The sequence below is a fragment of the Thunnus albacares genome, chromosome 8 (assembly GCF_914725855.1).
Source record: "Thunnus albacares chromosome 8, fThuAlb1.1, whole genome shotgun sequence".
In the NCBI taxonomy this organism is placed as follows: Eukaryota; Metazoa; Chordata; class Actinopteri; order Scombriformes; family Scombridae; genus Thunnus; species Thunnus albacares.
Window position 1 is genome coordinate 21,088,072 of NC_058113.1, and position 16,329 is coordinate 21,104,400.

The 16,329-nt window shown below is 40.5% G+C and overlaps 1 protein-coding gene across 2 annotated transcripts; it reads left to right on the forward strand.

Moving 5' to 3' along the window:
* Position 1: 1 nt before the first annotated feature.
* Positions 2–15,641, forward strand: iffo1b (intermediate filament family orphan 1b). Of its 2 annotated transcripts, none has more exons than XM_044360109.1 (9): positions 2–2,350; positions 6,251–6,311; positions 7,290–7,385; positions 8,040–8,180; positions 8,335–8,519; positions 8,612–8,738; positions 10,173–10,262; positions 11,789–11,919; positions 12,033–15,641. In XM_044360109.1, exons 1-9 carry the CDS (start codon positions 1,353–1,355, stop codon positions 12,130–12,132), a joined length of 1,929 nt encoding a protein of 642 aa, XP_044216044.1. In that variant the 5' UTR covers positions 2–1,352; the 3' UTR covers positions 12,133–15,641. The 2 variants fall into 2 exon arrangements, with proteins under 2 accessions (XP_044216044.1, XP_044216043.1); XM_044360108.1 differs by having other exon boundaries at positions 3–2,350; positions 10,170–10,262.
* The last annotated feature ends 688 nt before the right edge of the window (positions 15,642–16,329 follow it).

The window sequence follows — 16,329 nt, forward strand, 5'->3', positions numbered from 1 at the left end:
GATAGATAGATAGATAGATAGATAGATAGATAGATAGATAGATAGATAGAAATGTAAAAATTAAGTCAATGTTGTGACGTAATGCGGTGCAGTTTGCATTTAAACTCTGTTATCATTCAACTATAATGAAACGGACAGGGGGAAAGTTTGAAGTTGTAGATGTTAATAAGTCATGAAAAAATAATTCATGAGTTCTCACTTCTCACACACTAATAAGCCACCAGCAAAAGCTATTAAGGCCACCAATTCAGTTTGACATGTTACTAGACTGATTATGGCTCTGAAGCCCTGTAGCTATAACAACAAAGCAAATGTCCTGAGCTGAGATGTTTCACTATCTGGCAACCCAAAAGTTGCTCTCAATAATAGCTTAAAACTGATCTATGAGTCATCAGTAAACAGTTTATTAACTATTATTAAACCATTTAATTTCCACATATACTGTTTAAAAGAATGACTATTATTAGAAAGACTCTAATTTGATTTTCATATTGTACAGAAATGAAACGTAGGGATTTTAAAACTACATGAAAATACATTTTTTAAAAAACTACAAAAGTATCAAAATGGTCAGCAAGGATGTAAATTTGTACAGTTAAGAAGGTAAAACCTGCAAATACACAAGCATGGTAGTGTAAAGTTTCATTTCTTCTAAGCAACAATAAATCTATAAATAAATATGACTTCTAACAAATGAACTGACTTTACATTCATGTTCTCTATTATGTATATAAATCGAATTTCCTTGTCACTGTCCTGGTTACAAAAGCATCTTGGCACATTTGAAAACATTTGAGATTGTTATAGTATGCAGTTTGTCCAACTCTGCCTACTCAAAACAAAAATATGAGTCAATACTGAGGCCCTCTTGGGTTGTTTCCTCCACAGAAAGCAAACAGTTAATGGATCAGCGCTCCTGTAGTCGCGTCTTTACGGTAGCAGCTCTTCAGTCCCCGCAGCTCTCCCTCCTGCCTGCGGTCACATCTTGTTGCCAGAACTTCAGTGACGCGGTGACACTGGATTTCTTTGTTATTCATTCACGCTCTGCGTCTTTTTCTCCTCATTTAATTGCGTTTGCTTTGCAAAACATCTCACTCAGGCGCAGATCCGGTGTTGTTTTTCCTTCGCCGCAGCCCATTTGGAGCCGTTTTTGGATGTTTTGTTGCAGATTGTCAGAGCCTTGATCCATCAGCCGACGTTAAGACCTTTCAAGCTTTAAGGATAAGACTAATTTAGACACGGTTATATAATCAGGTAAACACTGGCGTTTCGCGTCTTTCAGGTACGTTCGGCTGCACATCATTTATTCTGTCATATATTCTGTTGTGGAAAGACATTTCACGTCCGTGTTCATGCCAGATCTGCAGCGCTTTAGTTTTCCATACCATAGCATGAATCCTTTGTTGGGGGGCAACACGCATCTCCAACAGCATCCACAGCAGAGTCAAGCGCCCGGACACCCGGACTCTCCTTCAGGCCTCCTGCCCGACGCCGTTTTCGGTGGATCGGACGCGGCATCCTTTCTGCTGGGTGATCTTTCCGGTACAGGGCCTGATCAGCCGGGGCCTGACTCCACCACCGCACCCTCACAGACCTCTCCTTACATCCATCCCAATCACAGCAGCCACTATCAGCACCGCGCTGCGCACCATCCTCCCGCAGCCATGGCTCTCAGAAACGACTTGGGATCCAACATCAGCGTCCTCAAAACCCTCAATCTGAGATTCAGATGCTTCCTGGCCAAAGTGCACGAATTAGAGCGCAGAAATAAGATTTTGGAAAAGCAGCTGCAACAGGCGCTGGATGCCAACAAATGCTGCCAAGGTGGGTGCTGTGAGAACAGGGCGCATACCCAGGAGGCGAGTGTGCAGACCGGATTTGTCGGGACCATACCGCTCAGGCCCGGATCCCTGCCCTTCCACAACACCAACAACTCAGCCAGGAGGCCTACAACATTATTCACACCGCAGCTCACATCAACCCTCCCAACCGCAGCCTCCGAAAACTCAAGTTCAACCCAAACAAACGCCACTTGTAACCCCGCAATCACCATCAGCCAGTCCTCCCCCTGTGTGGACTCCCCAGGATCCGGCTCCAAAACTGTCACAAACAGCAGTACCGGCCCGGGGAGCTCCACCAACCCTCCTCCTCGGTTCCTCCCGGGCACCATCTGGTCCTACAACCACACCCGCAAGTTTGGCCCAGGTGCGGAGCGTCTGACCAGCCCCGGGGTGTCCTGGGTGCACCCGGACGGAGTTGGGGTCCAGATTGACACCATTACCCCTGAGATCAGAGCCCTGTATAATGTCCTGGCTAAAGTGAAGCGAGAGAGAGACGAGTATAAACGCAGGTAAATGGAGTGAAACCGTTTTATTACACTTGTATCAGACTTTGGGGGTATTTCTGTAGAGCATAAGGTGGTTTTCTTAATGCTCCACTTTGAGCAGAGCTGCAGACCAGCTGTCTCCAGCACAAGCAGAGTCAGCACTAATCCTCTCCATCCATAACCTCCAGCCTGACCCTGCATCCACTTCATGTCTGACCACACAGGCAGGTGCTGTTGCTAGAAATACACCCCAACAAAAAATGATCACGCCAGGTGCTAAATATAAAAAGAAGAATGAAGGGCAAAGTTGAGCAGGGGCGTGTAAAGATGAAATGTTCACAAATCTTCCTGGAGGCTGACTCACTAGTGTGTGGCTTTGTTTACTGGAATATTATGAAGGGGGGAATCCAACCTGAAATAAGAGTTATGATTGTACAGCTGATTTTTTAATTTGTGAGTCAGTCTCTCAAGATGACACATTAATCATGATGTCATCTAGGGACAAATCCTGGAGGTGAGCCGGATGAACCACTGTGAATAATGCAAACCCTAAAATGTTATTACAGCAACTAAAGTGATTTTATTTGATTCATAGCAGTTAGCCTTACATTTAAGTAAACTAGTTTGGATCTGAAGCTGAAATGATTTGTTGATTAATCAATTTGCTGAAAATTAATCTGCAAACTTTTTATAATGGATCATTTTTTAAAAGAAAAAATGCCAAATATGACTGGTTACAGCTTCTCAGATGTATGTATTTGCTGATCTTTGTCATATGATACTTAACTGAATATTTTTGGGTTTTTCAAACAAAAACAAGCTATTTTCACTATTTTCTGACACTTTATAGACAAAACAACAGATGGATTAATCAGGAAATTAGTAATTGGCAGATTAATGAATAATGGAAATAATCTGTTGCTCACGTAACATCTCAAACAAAACTTTTCTGAACCCACAATCGCTTATTTACTGGCAGCATAACAGTTTACACCCACGTGTCTCTTGATGACATCATCAGATTAGGGCTGCAACTATATTGTATTTATTGTCGTTTAATCTCTTTATAATGTTCTTGCTTAATCAACTGGTTGTTTGGTCCATAAAATGTCAGGAAAATGTCGATCATCACTGTTTCCCGAAATATAAGCTTAACAACCTCAAATGTCAACCAACAGTCAATAACCTGAAGATGTTCATAGAGGACTAGAGAAACCAGAAAATATTCACATTTAAGAAGTTTGAACTAGAGTATTTGAGTATTTCTCCTTGAAAAATGACTCAGAACGATGAATTGATAATCAAAATAGTTGGTTTCTGTTGATCAACTAATTGATTAATCATTGCAGCTCACTGGAATGGCACAGAGTGAACTCTGTTGTAAGGTGGATTTCCCCTCTAAACTGCCAGAGAAAGCAGCCTACAGCTCGCAAATTCACCTGCAAATATGGTACTTATGTCTTTTCTGTCCTGACAGTGAACTGCAGTTGGCCCCGTCTCCAAGCACATTCATCCCTGAATACCCTCGTATTATATCCAAATGAGCAGCCATGCGTCCTTCATAGAGCAGATCCCGACTGCAGTATAGTGGGCTCTTTGTGAACGACGGAGAGGGGACGACCCTTACAGGCTAAGAGTGTGTGACATCAGACACATACTTTCATTGTTCACGTAGAGACTTGAGAGTAAATGATTTACTGACTTCTTGCTCAGAAAGTTGACAGCTTCACTACCTGCACGCTCAGGTGTGTGACATCTATTATACCTCACTCAACGTCCACATCAGTTTCTGCTGAGCATTCAGTAAGGGGTCTTATATATTTCTCAGCTGTCTCTCTTTGAGGCGGTTATGTATCACTTTACCTCTAAAGAAATTCAAGCCTTCAGATTCATAGATTCACCCCCACCCCCACCCCCCTCCCCCCCATGCTCCACTCTGTATCTGCAATGCAGCATGCACTGCAAGCTGTGACTGCTGGACGGGGGCTTGGCTTGCACAAGGAAGCACTTCTCTGCCTTCTTCTCGCTCTCACCTTATTGATCAAACAAGCATCCTCTACAGCAACAACAACTGCTGTTTCATGACTCAGTTTCTTTCTTTTAGCATTCCCTAAAGGTCGCGGTGGTGCTGCAGCGTTCTGCATTTAAAGCAGCGTTTATATAAGAAGATACAGTCTCTGCAGTGAGTGGATTTCCCCTTGGGCACGCATGCCGTGTGAAGTCACACAATCTGAGATCACATGCAGGCTGGGAGCTCAGGCTTTTAAATGTATTAAAGTTGAGATTCATGGGCCAGTCATCTGAACTGCATCATAGTAGTACACCATTCATCAAACAAACGATTCATCAGCCAGTGAATCAGCAAATCACTCGTTTACACCTGATTGTTTAATGCAACTTCTAACTAGATTGTATACACATATGATTTAACTTCTCAGATCCACTCAGCCAGATTGAAATCTTGTGGCCAATTGTGAGCATGTAAAATGCACATGCAGCACCTGATGGCTGACCTCCAGTGCTGTTTGACTGCAGCTATTTATAAAGCACTTTCATCCAAAAAAGGGCTCTGACACGCACATTCACAAGCTACCACGCATGGCTTTGGCCTAACCATCGAGAGGAATTTGGGGTTGTGCTCTGGAAGAACCGGGGATTGTACTGCAAACCCCTGCTCCTCTTTAATGGTGGCAGATTTCAAAATTAGATCTTTATATTTCTTTAATGTGAGGGAAGAAGTCAACTTTAATGTAATATAGACTGATGCAGCCATTCTGGTTGAAGCTTTTGGAAATGCTGCTGCTGCCCAGTCACGCTCTGTGTCTGCTCTTCAGTGAATGGTTGACCCAGTTTTGAGTGTTAGATACCAGTAGGAGTTTTGGTTGTCATTATGTGGTTTGGTTGGGACAGATGTACTTACTGTTGGTTGACATCTGGCCCATACACTTCTGGAAGAGGTTCGTAAGAGGAAACAGGTGCGCTTCTCCTGCACTGAAATTCTGTTGGTTGCTCTGCCTTTAAAAAAAAGCATAACAAAGTCAGAAAAAAAACACGGCGTAGTTAAACCTGCAGTGTGGAAATGAACGTCTGTTACATTCAAGCCCTTGCCAAAGGAGTTCACACAATGCTGATTAAGAATATCACTGCCAGATTAATCTCTCTGTATTTCACAGCATACAGAGTTTTTAAATCTCATGTTGAGAGGGACATTCCCGGGCTGGCTGTTTGAATCAGTCGAGCTGGCTAACTTCCAGTTAGCCCTCTGCTAACTTGAATGGGGATAAAATAATTGAATCGTGTGACTTTCCAAATGTTATCGGACCGAATGGATCAAATTCTGACAGTGAAACGAATATTTCACAGGGTTTGTGTGACGCTCGCGGCAATATATCCACCGTTTTACAGCTGCAACAGTAGCAACACAGTAGGCTATGACGTAGCCTATGACATTAACACATGTTAACAGTGTTTTTGTAATTACTCTAAGTGCCAGAAGGGGGAGACAAAAGTCCTGCAGTCTCCCTTTAAAACAACAGCAAAAAGAATCACTTCATATATTGGTCTTTTAGATGAATGGATTCACAATCAATAGGCTGACAAAATTATGACTAAATTAATCTTAAAGATCAATACATGAGATGATTCTTTTTGCTGTTTTTTCCTTTTGCCTTCTTTCCTGACCTCCTGAAGAGGTTTAGTCAAATTCTGTTTGTTCTCTTAAAAGTCTTAAATCCATTTAATCTGCCTTCCCTAAGACGGTCCAGGTTGACCAGGTGTACATGGTGCCAAATAATCTGTCACATACTTATCTAGCTAGTAATGAGACAAACTTCTGCTCTGTACGTTTTTGTCTGTTTGTCTGTTTTTGTCTGCATTAAGGCACTCACTAAAATGGTTTACTTCTTACATCTGCGTGTCTCTTAGATGGGAAGAGGAATACACAATGAGGATGGATCTGCAACAGAAGATTACTGACTTACAAGAGGTAACGTTATGTAGTCGTGTTGTGTGAATGTGTGTGTATATGCGTGTGTGTATGGTAGGCAGACATGGCAGTATGTCTGAAGGAGTCTTGACTTAACATTTTTAGTCATTAAAACAACCAAAATCAACTGTTTAGTGTGATGCTTAATCTAAGACATAGCCAACCATGAAACAGCATGAACATACCATGTGCCTGTCTTCAATAATCAGAGTGTTAGTGGTTAAATGGTTTAGATGATCATGAAACTGATAATAAAAGAGAAAAGAAGCTGGCGGCGATCATTTCCTTTGTGCAGCATGTATCACCGCTACTTTGGCTCAAGTGGCTGACTGAAACAAAGCCATTGCACTCTTCATAATTGATGTTCTTTGTCCTTTGACCAACGACCATCTATTGATTAAAGCTTAAGGCCTATTCTCATTTAAAATACATTCAAATACAGAAATCATCCATTTTGAATAAAAGAGAGCTTCATTTTTTATCTGTCACCTGCCATCAAACTGATAGCCATGTATGTGCTTCCTGCAACAGTATCTTTATACACCCTGAGGTTTGTTGGTTTCCTGTGTTTGTGTGTGGGTGGGAAGGTGTGTTTTGCACACATTGAATGCACGTGAGCCGTTGCCAGGAATCTGCACCTGACCCCGTTTAGCAGACAGTGCCACATCAACAGGAGATCACATGCAGCAAAACCACCTGAGACCTAAAAGAGCCTGACCAATGTTGCAGCACGTATGAATAGGTCAACAGGAGAGATAATTACTGTGCCATCAGACAAATCTAGAGCTCCCCTGAGTAGATCACGCATTTAGGATTTATAATGTTTTTGTGTGCTTTGCCAATAAAGGCTTTTGTTTTGTTGATGACCCCCGCTTGCGTAATGTAACCCATAATTTCCAGTAAAGTCAGATATGAGATAGGACACGTGTGTGTTCCTTATGGCTTCCAATGTGTGTGTGTGTGTGTGTTTGTGTGCAGGACCTGCAGGAGAGTGAAGGCTGTCAGGACGAGCTGGCTGTCAGAGTTCAGCAGCTGAAGGCAGAACTGGTTCTCTTCAAAGGCCTCATGAGCAATGTGAGCACAGTACAGCCGATACAGTCATTTACTCAAGTCACACACACTCATTGCTTTCAGTAGAAATCAGCTGTCCCTCTGCGTCTCAGTGGACAGACTGTGGCATTCGACTCTTCAAACAAAATATTTATTATTCTCTTTTTGATAAGGTACTCCTCAGAACAGGTTTACGGGTTGTCACTAATGTTTTAGTGTGATGTGTCCAACAAAACTCATGTTTTCATTGCTTTGTAGTCAGTAAGAAGCCATTTGCTGCTTTTTAGAAACATTTGGCCCTTTGTAATGATGACATAACATTTGTAACTGCAGACTTGATGGCTCATTAGAAAGTGAGAAACTTGTGCATTTATTAACGGATTACCAACATTTATAACTGCATTATTATCAAGTAGGAGCACATATTTATGCGCTAGAAACATATGTCCATGCTGGAGGAACATATAAACCAGTCAGATAGATGTTTCACAATCTGCCAACTGAACAGTTGCACTTAATAATTAAAACATTGGTAAATTATTTTAAATCTTTCATAAAGCTACTGGTTGCAACTTATAAACCCATCATAAATATTTCTTATTGTAAAGTGGCACCATAACATTTGTCAGAATCATTTTATAATTTTTCTCTGCTTGTCACTCTCCATCGTCTGGGTAGAACTTGTCAGACCTGGACAGTAAGATCCAGGAGAAAGCCATGAAAGTGGACATGGACATCTGCCGCAGGATCGATATCACTGCTCGTCTCTGTGACGTTGCCCAGCAGAGAAACTGTGAAGATGTGATCCAGATGTACCAGGTACTGCGACTAAAACCGATCAGTTAATAGTCTTATCTTTGGATTGGTTATCTTTTCATGCCCTACTACACTTTCCTATTTACGCATAGACTTTCTTGTGCATTGATAGTGTTAGTCTGATTTCTTAAACTGAATCCCGAACATTTCCCTGCAGGTTCCTAACAACCAATCATCCTTAAACTGCCGCCGCAAACAAACTCCATTGTCTTTTAACGGGAATGAGGGTGACGAACCTGTCAGCACTTCAGAAAGTGACGCTGGTGTGATCAAAGATGAGGAGCACTGTGGCTCATCAGCCAATCAGATCAACGAGGAGATGCAGAGGATGCTGAACCAACTGTGAGTGGTCTGACTTTGAAATATAACAGAGGTGTCCTTCATGCACTTCCACTTCCTATTTGCATGTGTGTTTCTGCGTATATTAATTTTAGGCGGGAGTGTGAGTTTGAGGATGATTGCGACAGTCTGGCCTGGGAGGAGACTGAAGAGACGCTGCTTCTTTGGGAGGACTTCCCAGGATGCACTCTTCCTCCCGACCCCACGCATCCACCAGGAGAGGTAGGCTGACTTTTTATTCAAAGACTTTTATGCATCTCCAGTGGGACAATGTTAAAGTATTTGCAACAGAGCACACACAAACACACACTCAATGAGCTTTCTGGGCTCTAGTCTTAAAGAGTAGATGCAGATTGTGTGGGCATACGTATTCTAACTTTGTGACGCTTACAGTGTTCAGTTCTATTTAAACATTGTGTCGGGGTGTTTATTCGACTGTATAATCAGTTCTCTTTTATAGCATTCATTTTGTGTCTCACTATGGGTAATGCTCCTTGCCTGCCTTCAACAGAAGCCTTTTATTGTATTAAACCAGCCAATTGTCTGGCCATGATGACGCGTATGCTATAGGAGGCCACCAGCCCTTCCTCTATATAAAGGACTGAAGCTACTTAGAGAACCGGGGTTATGGAAATAACCTAAAGTTTTGATGATATAGTTTGGGTGATGTTGATTCCATTACATCATTGCACAAGTGTTGCTCGATTGTAGATCATTGTACACCCACGTACCTGAATCTGAAAATATATTCTGTATGTGGAATGTGTATTTACGTTATTGATAAGCTCTTTGTGTCTGGATTGCATCCAGACCACACATCATTTCAGTCACTGTTTAAGCTTATCAGAATGACCTTCAAATCTGGGTATAAATATATGTACATATGTATTTTGTTTATCCATCTAATATTTTCTATTGCGTATTGAAACCACTTAAAAACCAGACTTAGATTTACTGAGTGTGTTATTTAGTCACTTTCGTTTTCACAGATTCACTGGGTGAAGAAGATTTTGAAAAAGTATCATTTGTATGTACAGTGGCTAGCGAGGCTAGCTTCAGCAGCATTTGTTCCACTTGTCATTCTTTAGACAGCTGCATGTGTGTTGACATTGTTAGTTCAGATTTCAGGGGCAGCTTTTAAAGCTCTGATGTCATGAGTGGAGTTGATGTGCAGAGCAGCAGCTTGATATAATGGTCGATAGTTTGGTCTCAGGCGATGACTCTATGATTCAGATGCGTCTCTCACAGAAGGTTCAAGCTCTACTGTGGCAGGGACGTTTCAGGACAAAGCACTGCACACACATACACACTCAAAGAGATGCATTGTCCAGCCTGTATCGGTGTACAGTGTGTTTGTTTCCAAGAAATTGATGTAGGTATTTGTTTTCATTCACCGACTGTGTGGTATTCGAACAGTCTGCTTTCCCTCTAAAGGAGGAGCTGCTTTAGTCAGTGAAATATGAGCTGACGGGAGCATAAAGCAAGCTGCGTTTTAACAGTAGTGGACCAACTTAGTGTGTGTTTCATTGTGTGATGATAAACACATGTTCTGTTCACTGTTTTAAATGTTACTACATCACACCACATGTTACTGATGTTATATATTTAATCTGACCACAAATGACAAATCTCTCTCTGGTTCTCTTTTCCCAGCAGGAGGATTGTCTGGAACAAGTGATTAATGATACAGAATGTCTGTTCAAATCCCGAGAGAAAGAATACCAAGAGACAATTGACCAAATTGAGGTGAGACACTTCAAAAATGTTCAAAACGTGCCTAACTTTATTATTTCTCGAGAACCACATATGGAACGATTGACAATTGTCAATTAAAACAATAATGTTTTAATGAATTAAATGGTTTAAATCCAGACAGAAACTTCACCAGTGAGACTAAACTGAAGTTGAACCGTAGAAGCAGTTTACAGCCCTCCATTGGTTGATTCTGCTGCCAATCAAATGTGTCTGCACTCCTATTGGCTAGTTTTACTGCCTCTGTCTCTGTCTTTTCTCCTGTGTACGCTCATTTTTCTCTCTCGGGCAGTTTAACTGAGCGGGATGCATGCCTTTGTCCTCAGCAAATCAGAACCCAGAAGCCCCACCCCACTGTGATGTGACTGTGTTTGTATCAAACAGCCCCTGCTGCACTCAGACACGGAGCTGAGCGGCTCGCTGCTCGCTTGTTTATTCAAAGTTCATTGAAAATGTTGCACTGTCTCCATAGTAAATCACCTGTCGAGTGTTTTATGGTTGTTTATTTGTGCTTTAAAACACAACCGCTGTGAAGAAAATAACGTTGTGTTTCTGTCAATCACAGGCTTTCTCTCTCTCAGAAGAAGCTTTCCAATATGTCTCTCTGTCGCTTGCCCTCTCTCTCTGTTTTTCTCTCGTCTCCTTTTTTAAAATGAGTCGAGAAACCCACAACAAAGCCTAATTTTCAACATTATCAAACGAAGAGAGATGTCCTCTCCTCCTCTCTCTCATGGCAGGGTTGTACAGCTCTGATTATGACATGCAGTTGCAGAGCCCAGAAGCCCCGCTGCTGGAGAATGGAGCGGCTTGCTGTTCGCTTGTTGATTCCAATTTTATTAATATTAAACGTGTTGCATGTCCAAATTGCACTAACTACCACAATACACTCCCTTGTGTCCCCAGCAATATACCCGCCAAGTGTGAAGTAGAGCGGATGAACGGTTCTCGAGATACACACAAAGGACAAACATACAAACGTGTATACAGACAGACAGAGATTCCTTGCTTTAGATTGTACATTCAGATCCCTAAATGACAGTTTTTCCTATGTGGTACTAAAAAATTATTTTCATGATGTGGTGACTCGGTACAAAGTGAATCAGTTTTTCTCTTTCCTGTTTTTGATGCTATAATCTTTTAATCACACCTCTCACCTGAATACAGGGTATTTTTCCTATTTTCTCACCAGCTCTTTCGAGAAATTATTCTTTCTTTAGACCTGACATATCATCAAAAAATCTCTTGCCCACCTCAGTAGTCTTTGAAACAGGTGCGTTGGTCGAGTAGCCACGTACTAAAGAAGATCTTTGACCGAAACTGAGCAAGTGGAGACGGTGTCCCTTCTTCCTTTTAGACCTGAGTTTTAGAGCTTTGTGAAGTTTTGCAGAAGTCCTTCTCTTAGCCAGCACTTTATGTAGTAGTTGTTCAGGAATAACTTTTTATGGTGAACAAACAAAAAGCTGCAGCACATGAGCCTGTGTTTGTGATTGAAAATTTGAAATATTACTTTCTGACTCCAGCTGGAACTGGCCACAGCTAAGAGTGACATGAACCGACACCTGCATGAGTACATGGAGATGTGCTCTATGAAGAGAGGCCTGGACGTTCAGATGGAGACCTGCAGGAGACTCATCACACAGAGTGGAGACAAGTACGCACTATTTTTTCCCCCTTTTTCTAGAACCACATGAAAACAGGACAAAAGAGTAATAAATTGAATGCTACAGTCTTACTTTTCTGTTTCTGGCTCTTTTACTGTTTCAGTAACTCTGCGGTACCTTCATCCTGCGAGGACAGCGACCAGAGAGAGAGCGACAAGAGTTCAGCATCTCCACCTTCCTCTGTGATTGCTGGGAGATCTTGACACTTCCTCATTCTGGCAGGGAGGGAGGCTGCGGTCATGTGACGTCCACTGCATCCAGCTACAGTAACACACCAACGCAATATCCACCTATAACTCTTGGCAACACCATGTTTACATACGAGCATCTTCATTTACCGAGTCATATTGTTTATTCTTGTGCTGTCCATGCAAATCAGCTCGGGTCTGAGCACTGAAACTGTGATCGTGTAGCAAAGTTGCATTGTTGTCATCACTATTTCATGCAGATGTCACTGCCCGAGTGGGGGAAGAGGTCTGCCAGTTGGACTTTGTGTCATGAAGCACTAGTTTATGAAGTGAATCTTACAGTAAATTATCTTTAAGAGGGCTGATAATACTGTAAGTGTACAGGGTGACGTCTTTGAGATGCAGTGTGGCAGTGTAGCTTATAGGGAAGCATAGAATAATTTATTCACTGAACACACACTAACAGACACTTCTGTGGCTTTTGCTTCTTCATCTTAAAATGTTCTGGCAGATTTAAGTAGCTGTCATATCTCTAAATCCTTCAGAGTCTACTCCACAAAATATACAGCCCCATAATTTACATCATATCAACAAACAAAAAATAGGAAGCAGGATAGTTTCAGTCCAAGAGAGCTGTAGTGGTGGTTTGTCCTGGCATTGATACAACAAAAAAAGTGTATTGATGAGTTTGATTGGTGAACTTAAGATGAGCTTATCTTTATGGGCGCATTTAAGCCTAATAAGATGTCATGATTCAGCATTTTACTGCCTTACAGCTGCAGATTCAGAGCTGACTTTGTGTCTGAATGGTAACAGATGAAACCATGAGCAAAGGGAAGCTTAAGTCATGAATAAATCATAACATCAGCGCTTTATTTATCAAAACATAAATTATAAAAGTCACTTTATAAATAACCAAAATACTAGCTGTGTGTAAACTGGAGCTGCAGAGTTGTAACTCTGTTATAAGTTACTAAGTTGTACTGTAACTATGAATACCAACAGGCCTCCTTCTTGCTATTGTAAGCATTGTGACACTGAAAAGAAAGTTTTGGTCTAATTGGTCTGTTGTAATTACATTCAGTTATTTATCTGCTGTGAATTACGCGGATCAAAACAGGGGTTTATGGGAAAAATCCGTATTGCTGATGTTTCTTGCATTTCCTGGCTCACAGGTACATTTTGTGTTAGATCTATAGATAACTTGACAAAAGACCTCATCATGTACAATATTTCCAGTGCACTTGAAAAAACTTTCACACCTACAGCATCGGCTATAAGCTTCAGCATCATTTTGGTGTCAGGTTTAGAAAGCGCAAAGCACCCCATCGTTGCAACCCTAAAACAGAGAGAAATCCATCCTAGAATAGGCACCCGCACCGATTTCTCAATGGGAATTGTTGAAAATGAACGAGCTAAATAACTTAGCAGAAGCAAATACATCATTTTTAAGGAAAGTAAGAACACCAAAAAGGTAACTTACAACACTTCATAACAAAAAAAAAACATCTGAAATGCATCAAACATCGCAGATAAGCCTGTACGAAGTTTGTGTTTCTTCTTTAATGGTGCTTCCTGAGAAACCCAAAGTACCAGGTGACAGCAGCGAAGGAAGCTATAAAGGGTCAGAGGGAAGCATGTTTTTTTGCAAATGTACGCAGTGTAAATATTGTCTGCACCCTTTTGAAGCTGATTTGGGATCAGCATTGAGGCTTCGCTCTGCTCTCTGTGTCACTGACGCTCAGGCGGGGAAAGGTGCTGTGTGATAAAGTGCACTGACACCCAAGTGTCATGCAGGAGCTGTAAATAATTAGTTTTATTTTCAGCAGCAATGCTTAGAATACAGTCAGCTGCTGCATGGTTGAGCAGGATCGCTGTAGATTACTGTGACGGTGAGGATAATGAAAGAACAAAAAGATAGTCATTAAATAATGTAAGTTAGCCATTGAGTGCCAAAAATAGAATGAACACAGCCAATCTTTGGATAAATAGGATATTGCTGAAAAAAATTAAAATAAAAAAGGAAGATCAAATTGAGCTGCCGGAGCTATTTCACCAAGGTGCTTGATGTATATAACTAAACCTATTTTTGAGCCTGTAAAAATTTGCACATAAAGAAGAAGAGCAAAGCAAAAGTGTATATGAAACAATCAGCACTATTACTTGGAAACATGTAACAAAAAAAACACACGCTGGAAATAGAATACTATTTATACTGTATGTCCTCATCTTTTACATGTTGCCAGTGGAGGAGTAGAATAATAAATGAACACATACCTCATTTTTACTTTATTTATGATCCTCTGAGCACATTTAACCTTAAACTTCAAACTCAGACACACTGCAACAGTAAAACACTTATTAGTATACTGCTGGAAACAAACCATTTAACAATGTCACCGTTAGGGGAACGCCCCCTGCTATCACTGCTCGATTATCAGACACCGTTGTCTAAATATAGTCCTGGCTGTAGTTTCTTCTGTGTGATTGAACCAGGTTAAATGTATTTCAACTTTCTGCAACTCATATTTCAAGCACTTAGTTTCAGTCATAAAAACAGGAGGCGGACAGATTTTGAAGCGTGTGTAAACTCATGCATGTGTGTCTTGTGGAATTAGCTGATTCCAGTGTTTTGCTTCAGGTCAAACATAGAAGGAGGATGTCAGAAATGTGCCGTGTGAGACATAAAACACACCATTTCCCTTTGTATAGTTTTACTTTCACACACTGAGTGAATCTCTATGTATGCATGTGCCAGTGTGTATGTTTTTTGGGTGTTATGTCTGTATAGTGAGTGTTTTTTTTAAAAAGACATTTACTGGGGCAAATGTACAACATGAAGAAGAAAACATATTGAATCCAATTGTTCTTGTTTCCCCGTTTAATTGTTTGACTCGGGGAACCATTTTGAGATGTCTTTTGACTTCAAAAAATGTGTAAATACTTAAATCAAATGATAATGGAGCTGCTTTTTTCCATTGGTCTTTCTTTATGAGTGTATGTGGTTGCCAAGTAAAGTCCATTTTAAAAATAACTCTCTAACAAAAAAAAAGAAGTACTGAAATGCAAATGCTTTAGCTAAATGACTGTACGATGGCTTTGATATTATATGTGTCAAGGAAATATAGCTTTGAATATATATGTGTGTTTAAAGACTGCAAATGAAGAATGTTTACAGTCACAGTCACACACCTGAAAACTCAACTTTGAATTAAGATCAAATGACCTGATTGCTCAATTCACATTTTCGATGGAAATTGTGGCAGTTAAAGACAAAAAAAGGTGTTTTCTTTGCTTCCTATGTGTCATCACAGAAGAGAAAGCCTTGCCTCAAAATATTTTGATCATATTTTGTGGCACACAACAATTTTGATGATTTCAATCCAGTGTATTACTGTAATTAAGTACTTCAGACATGTGACTATGCAGCTTTAAACACTAAGGCAAAGTAAGTTTGGCTAAAAAGCTTCACTGCAGTGATACAGTATGTAACGTGTCAAGAGAGACGGAAAGAATAAAAGATACAACTGAGAAACAAGATTATGTGTGATTATTTGTGAAACATGTGAATCACAATTAAAGACTCGTGAGACGTGAAAGGGTTCGTGGCATCTAAAAGTTTTATTTACGCAATTCAGCAGCAGCATCTCGGAAACTCTGGAAACAGTGTCTCACATTCTCCTGATGACAACAGTTTTCAATGGGACTATTTTCCATCAAAGCAATAATCCCCATGAAGAACTGTTGACAGTGAGGTCTGTGTAATATATGGACACATTTTTGTGAAAAGAGATGTTCCTGCTAAATTTAAGTTTTATCCTTTAAATTCTGTGAACAAAACAAATAGAAATCTTCATTGTTTTGAGGTGGCAGTAAAAATCTCACTAAGAGATATCTCAATATGCCAGTGTGAATGTTTTAATTGATATATTTTGCTGTTGATATCATTTATTTGTCTCTTGTTGCCTATTAAGCATTTATAAGCAGTATATAACCATTTAATAAATGGTTTATAACATACTGTAATGCATTTGTCAACAGCTGTAACTCTTCCTGTGGGCATTTATAAATGTTTTCTGGTATATAAAGTAATAATGAATGCCAACATAGTAAAACACAGTTGTAATAATACAATATTCATCTTCCTCTACGTTAAACACATCCTCATATCTGCTTTTAACTACAGTATAGTGTGTTAGTAAAGTGTTACCC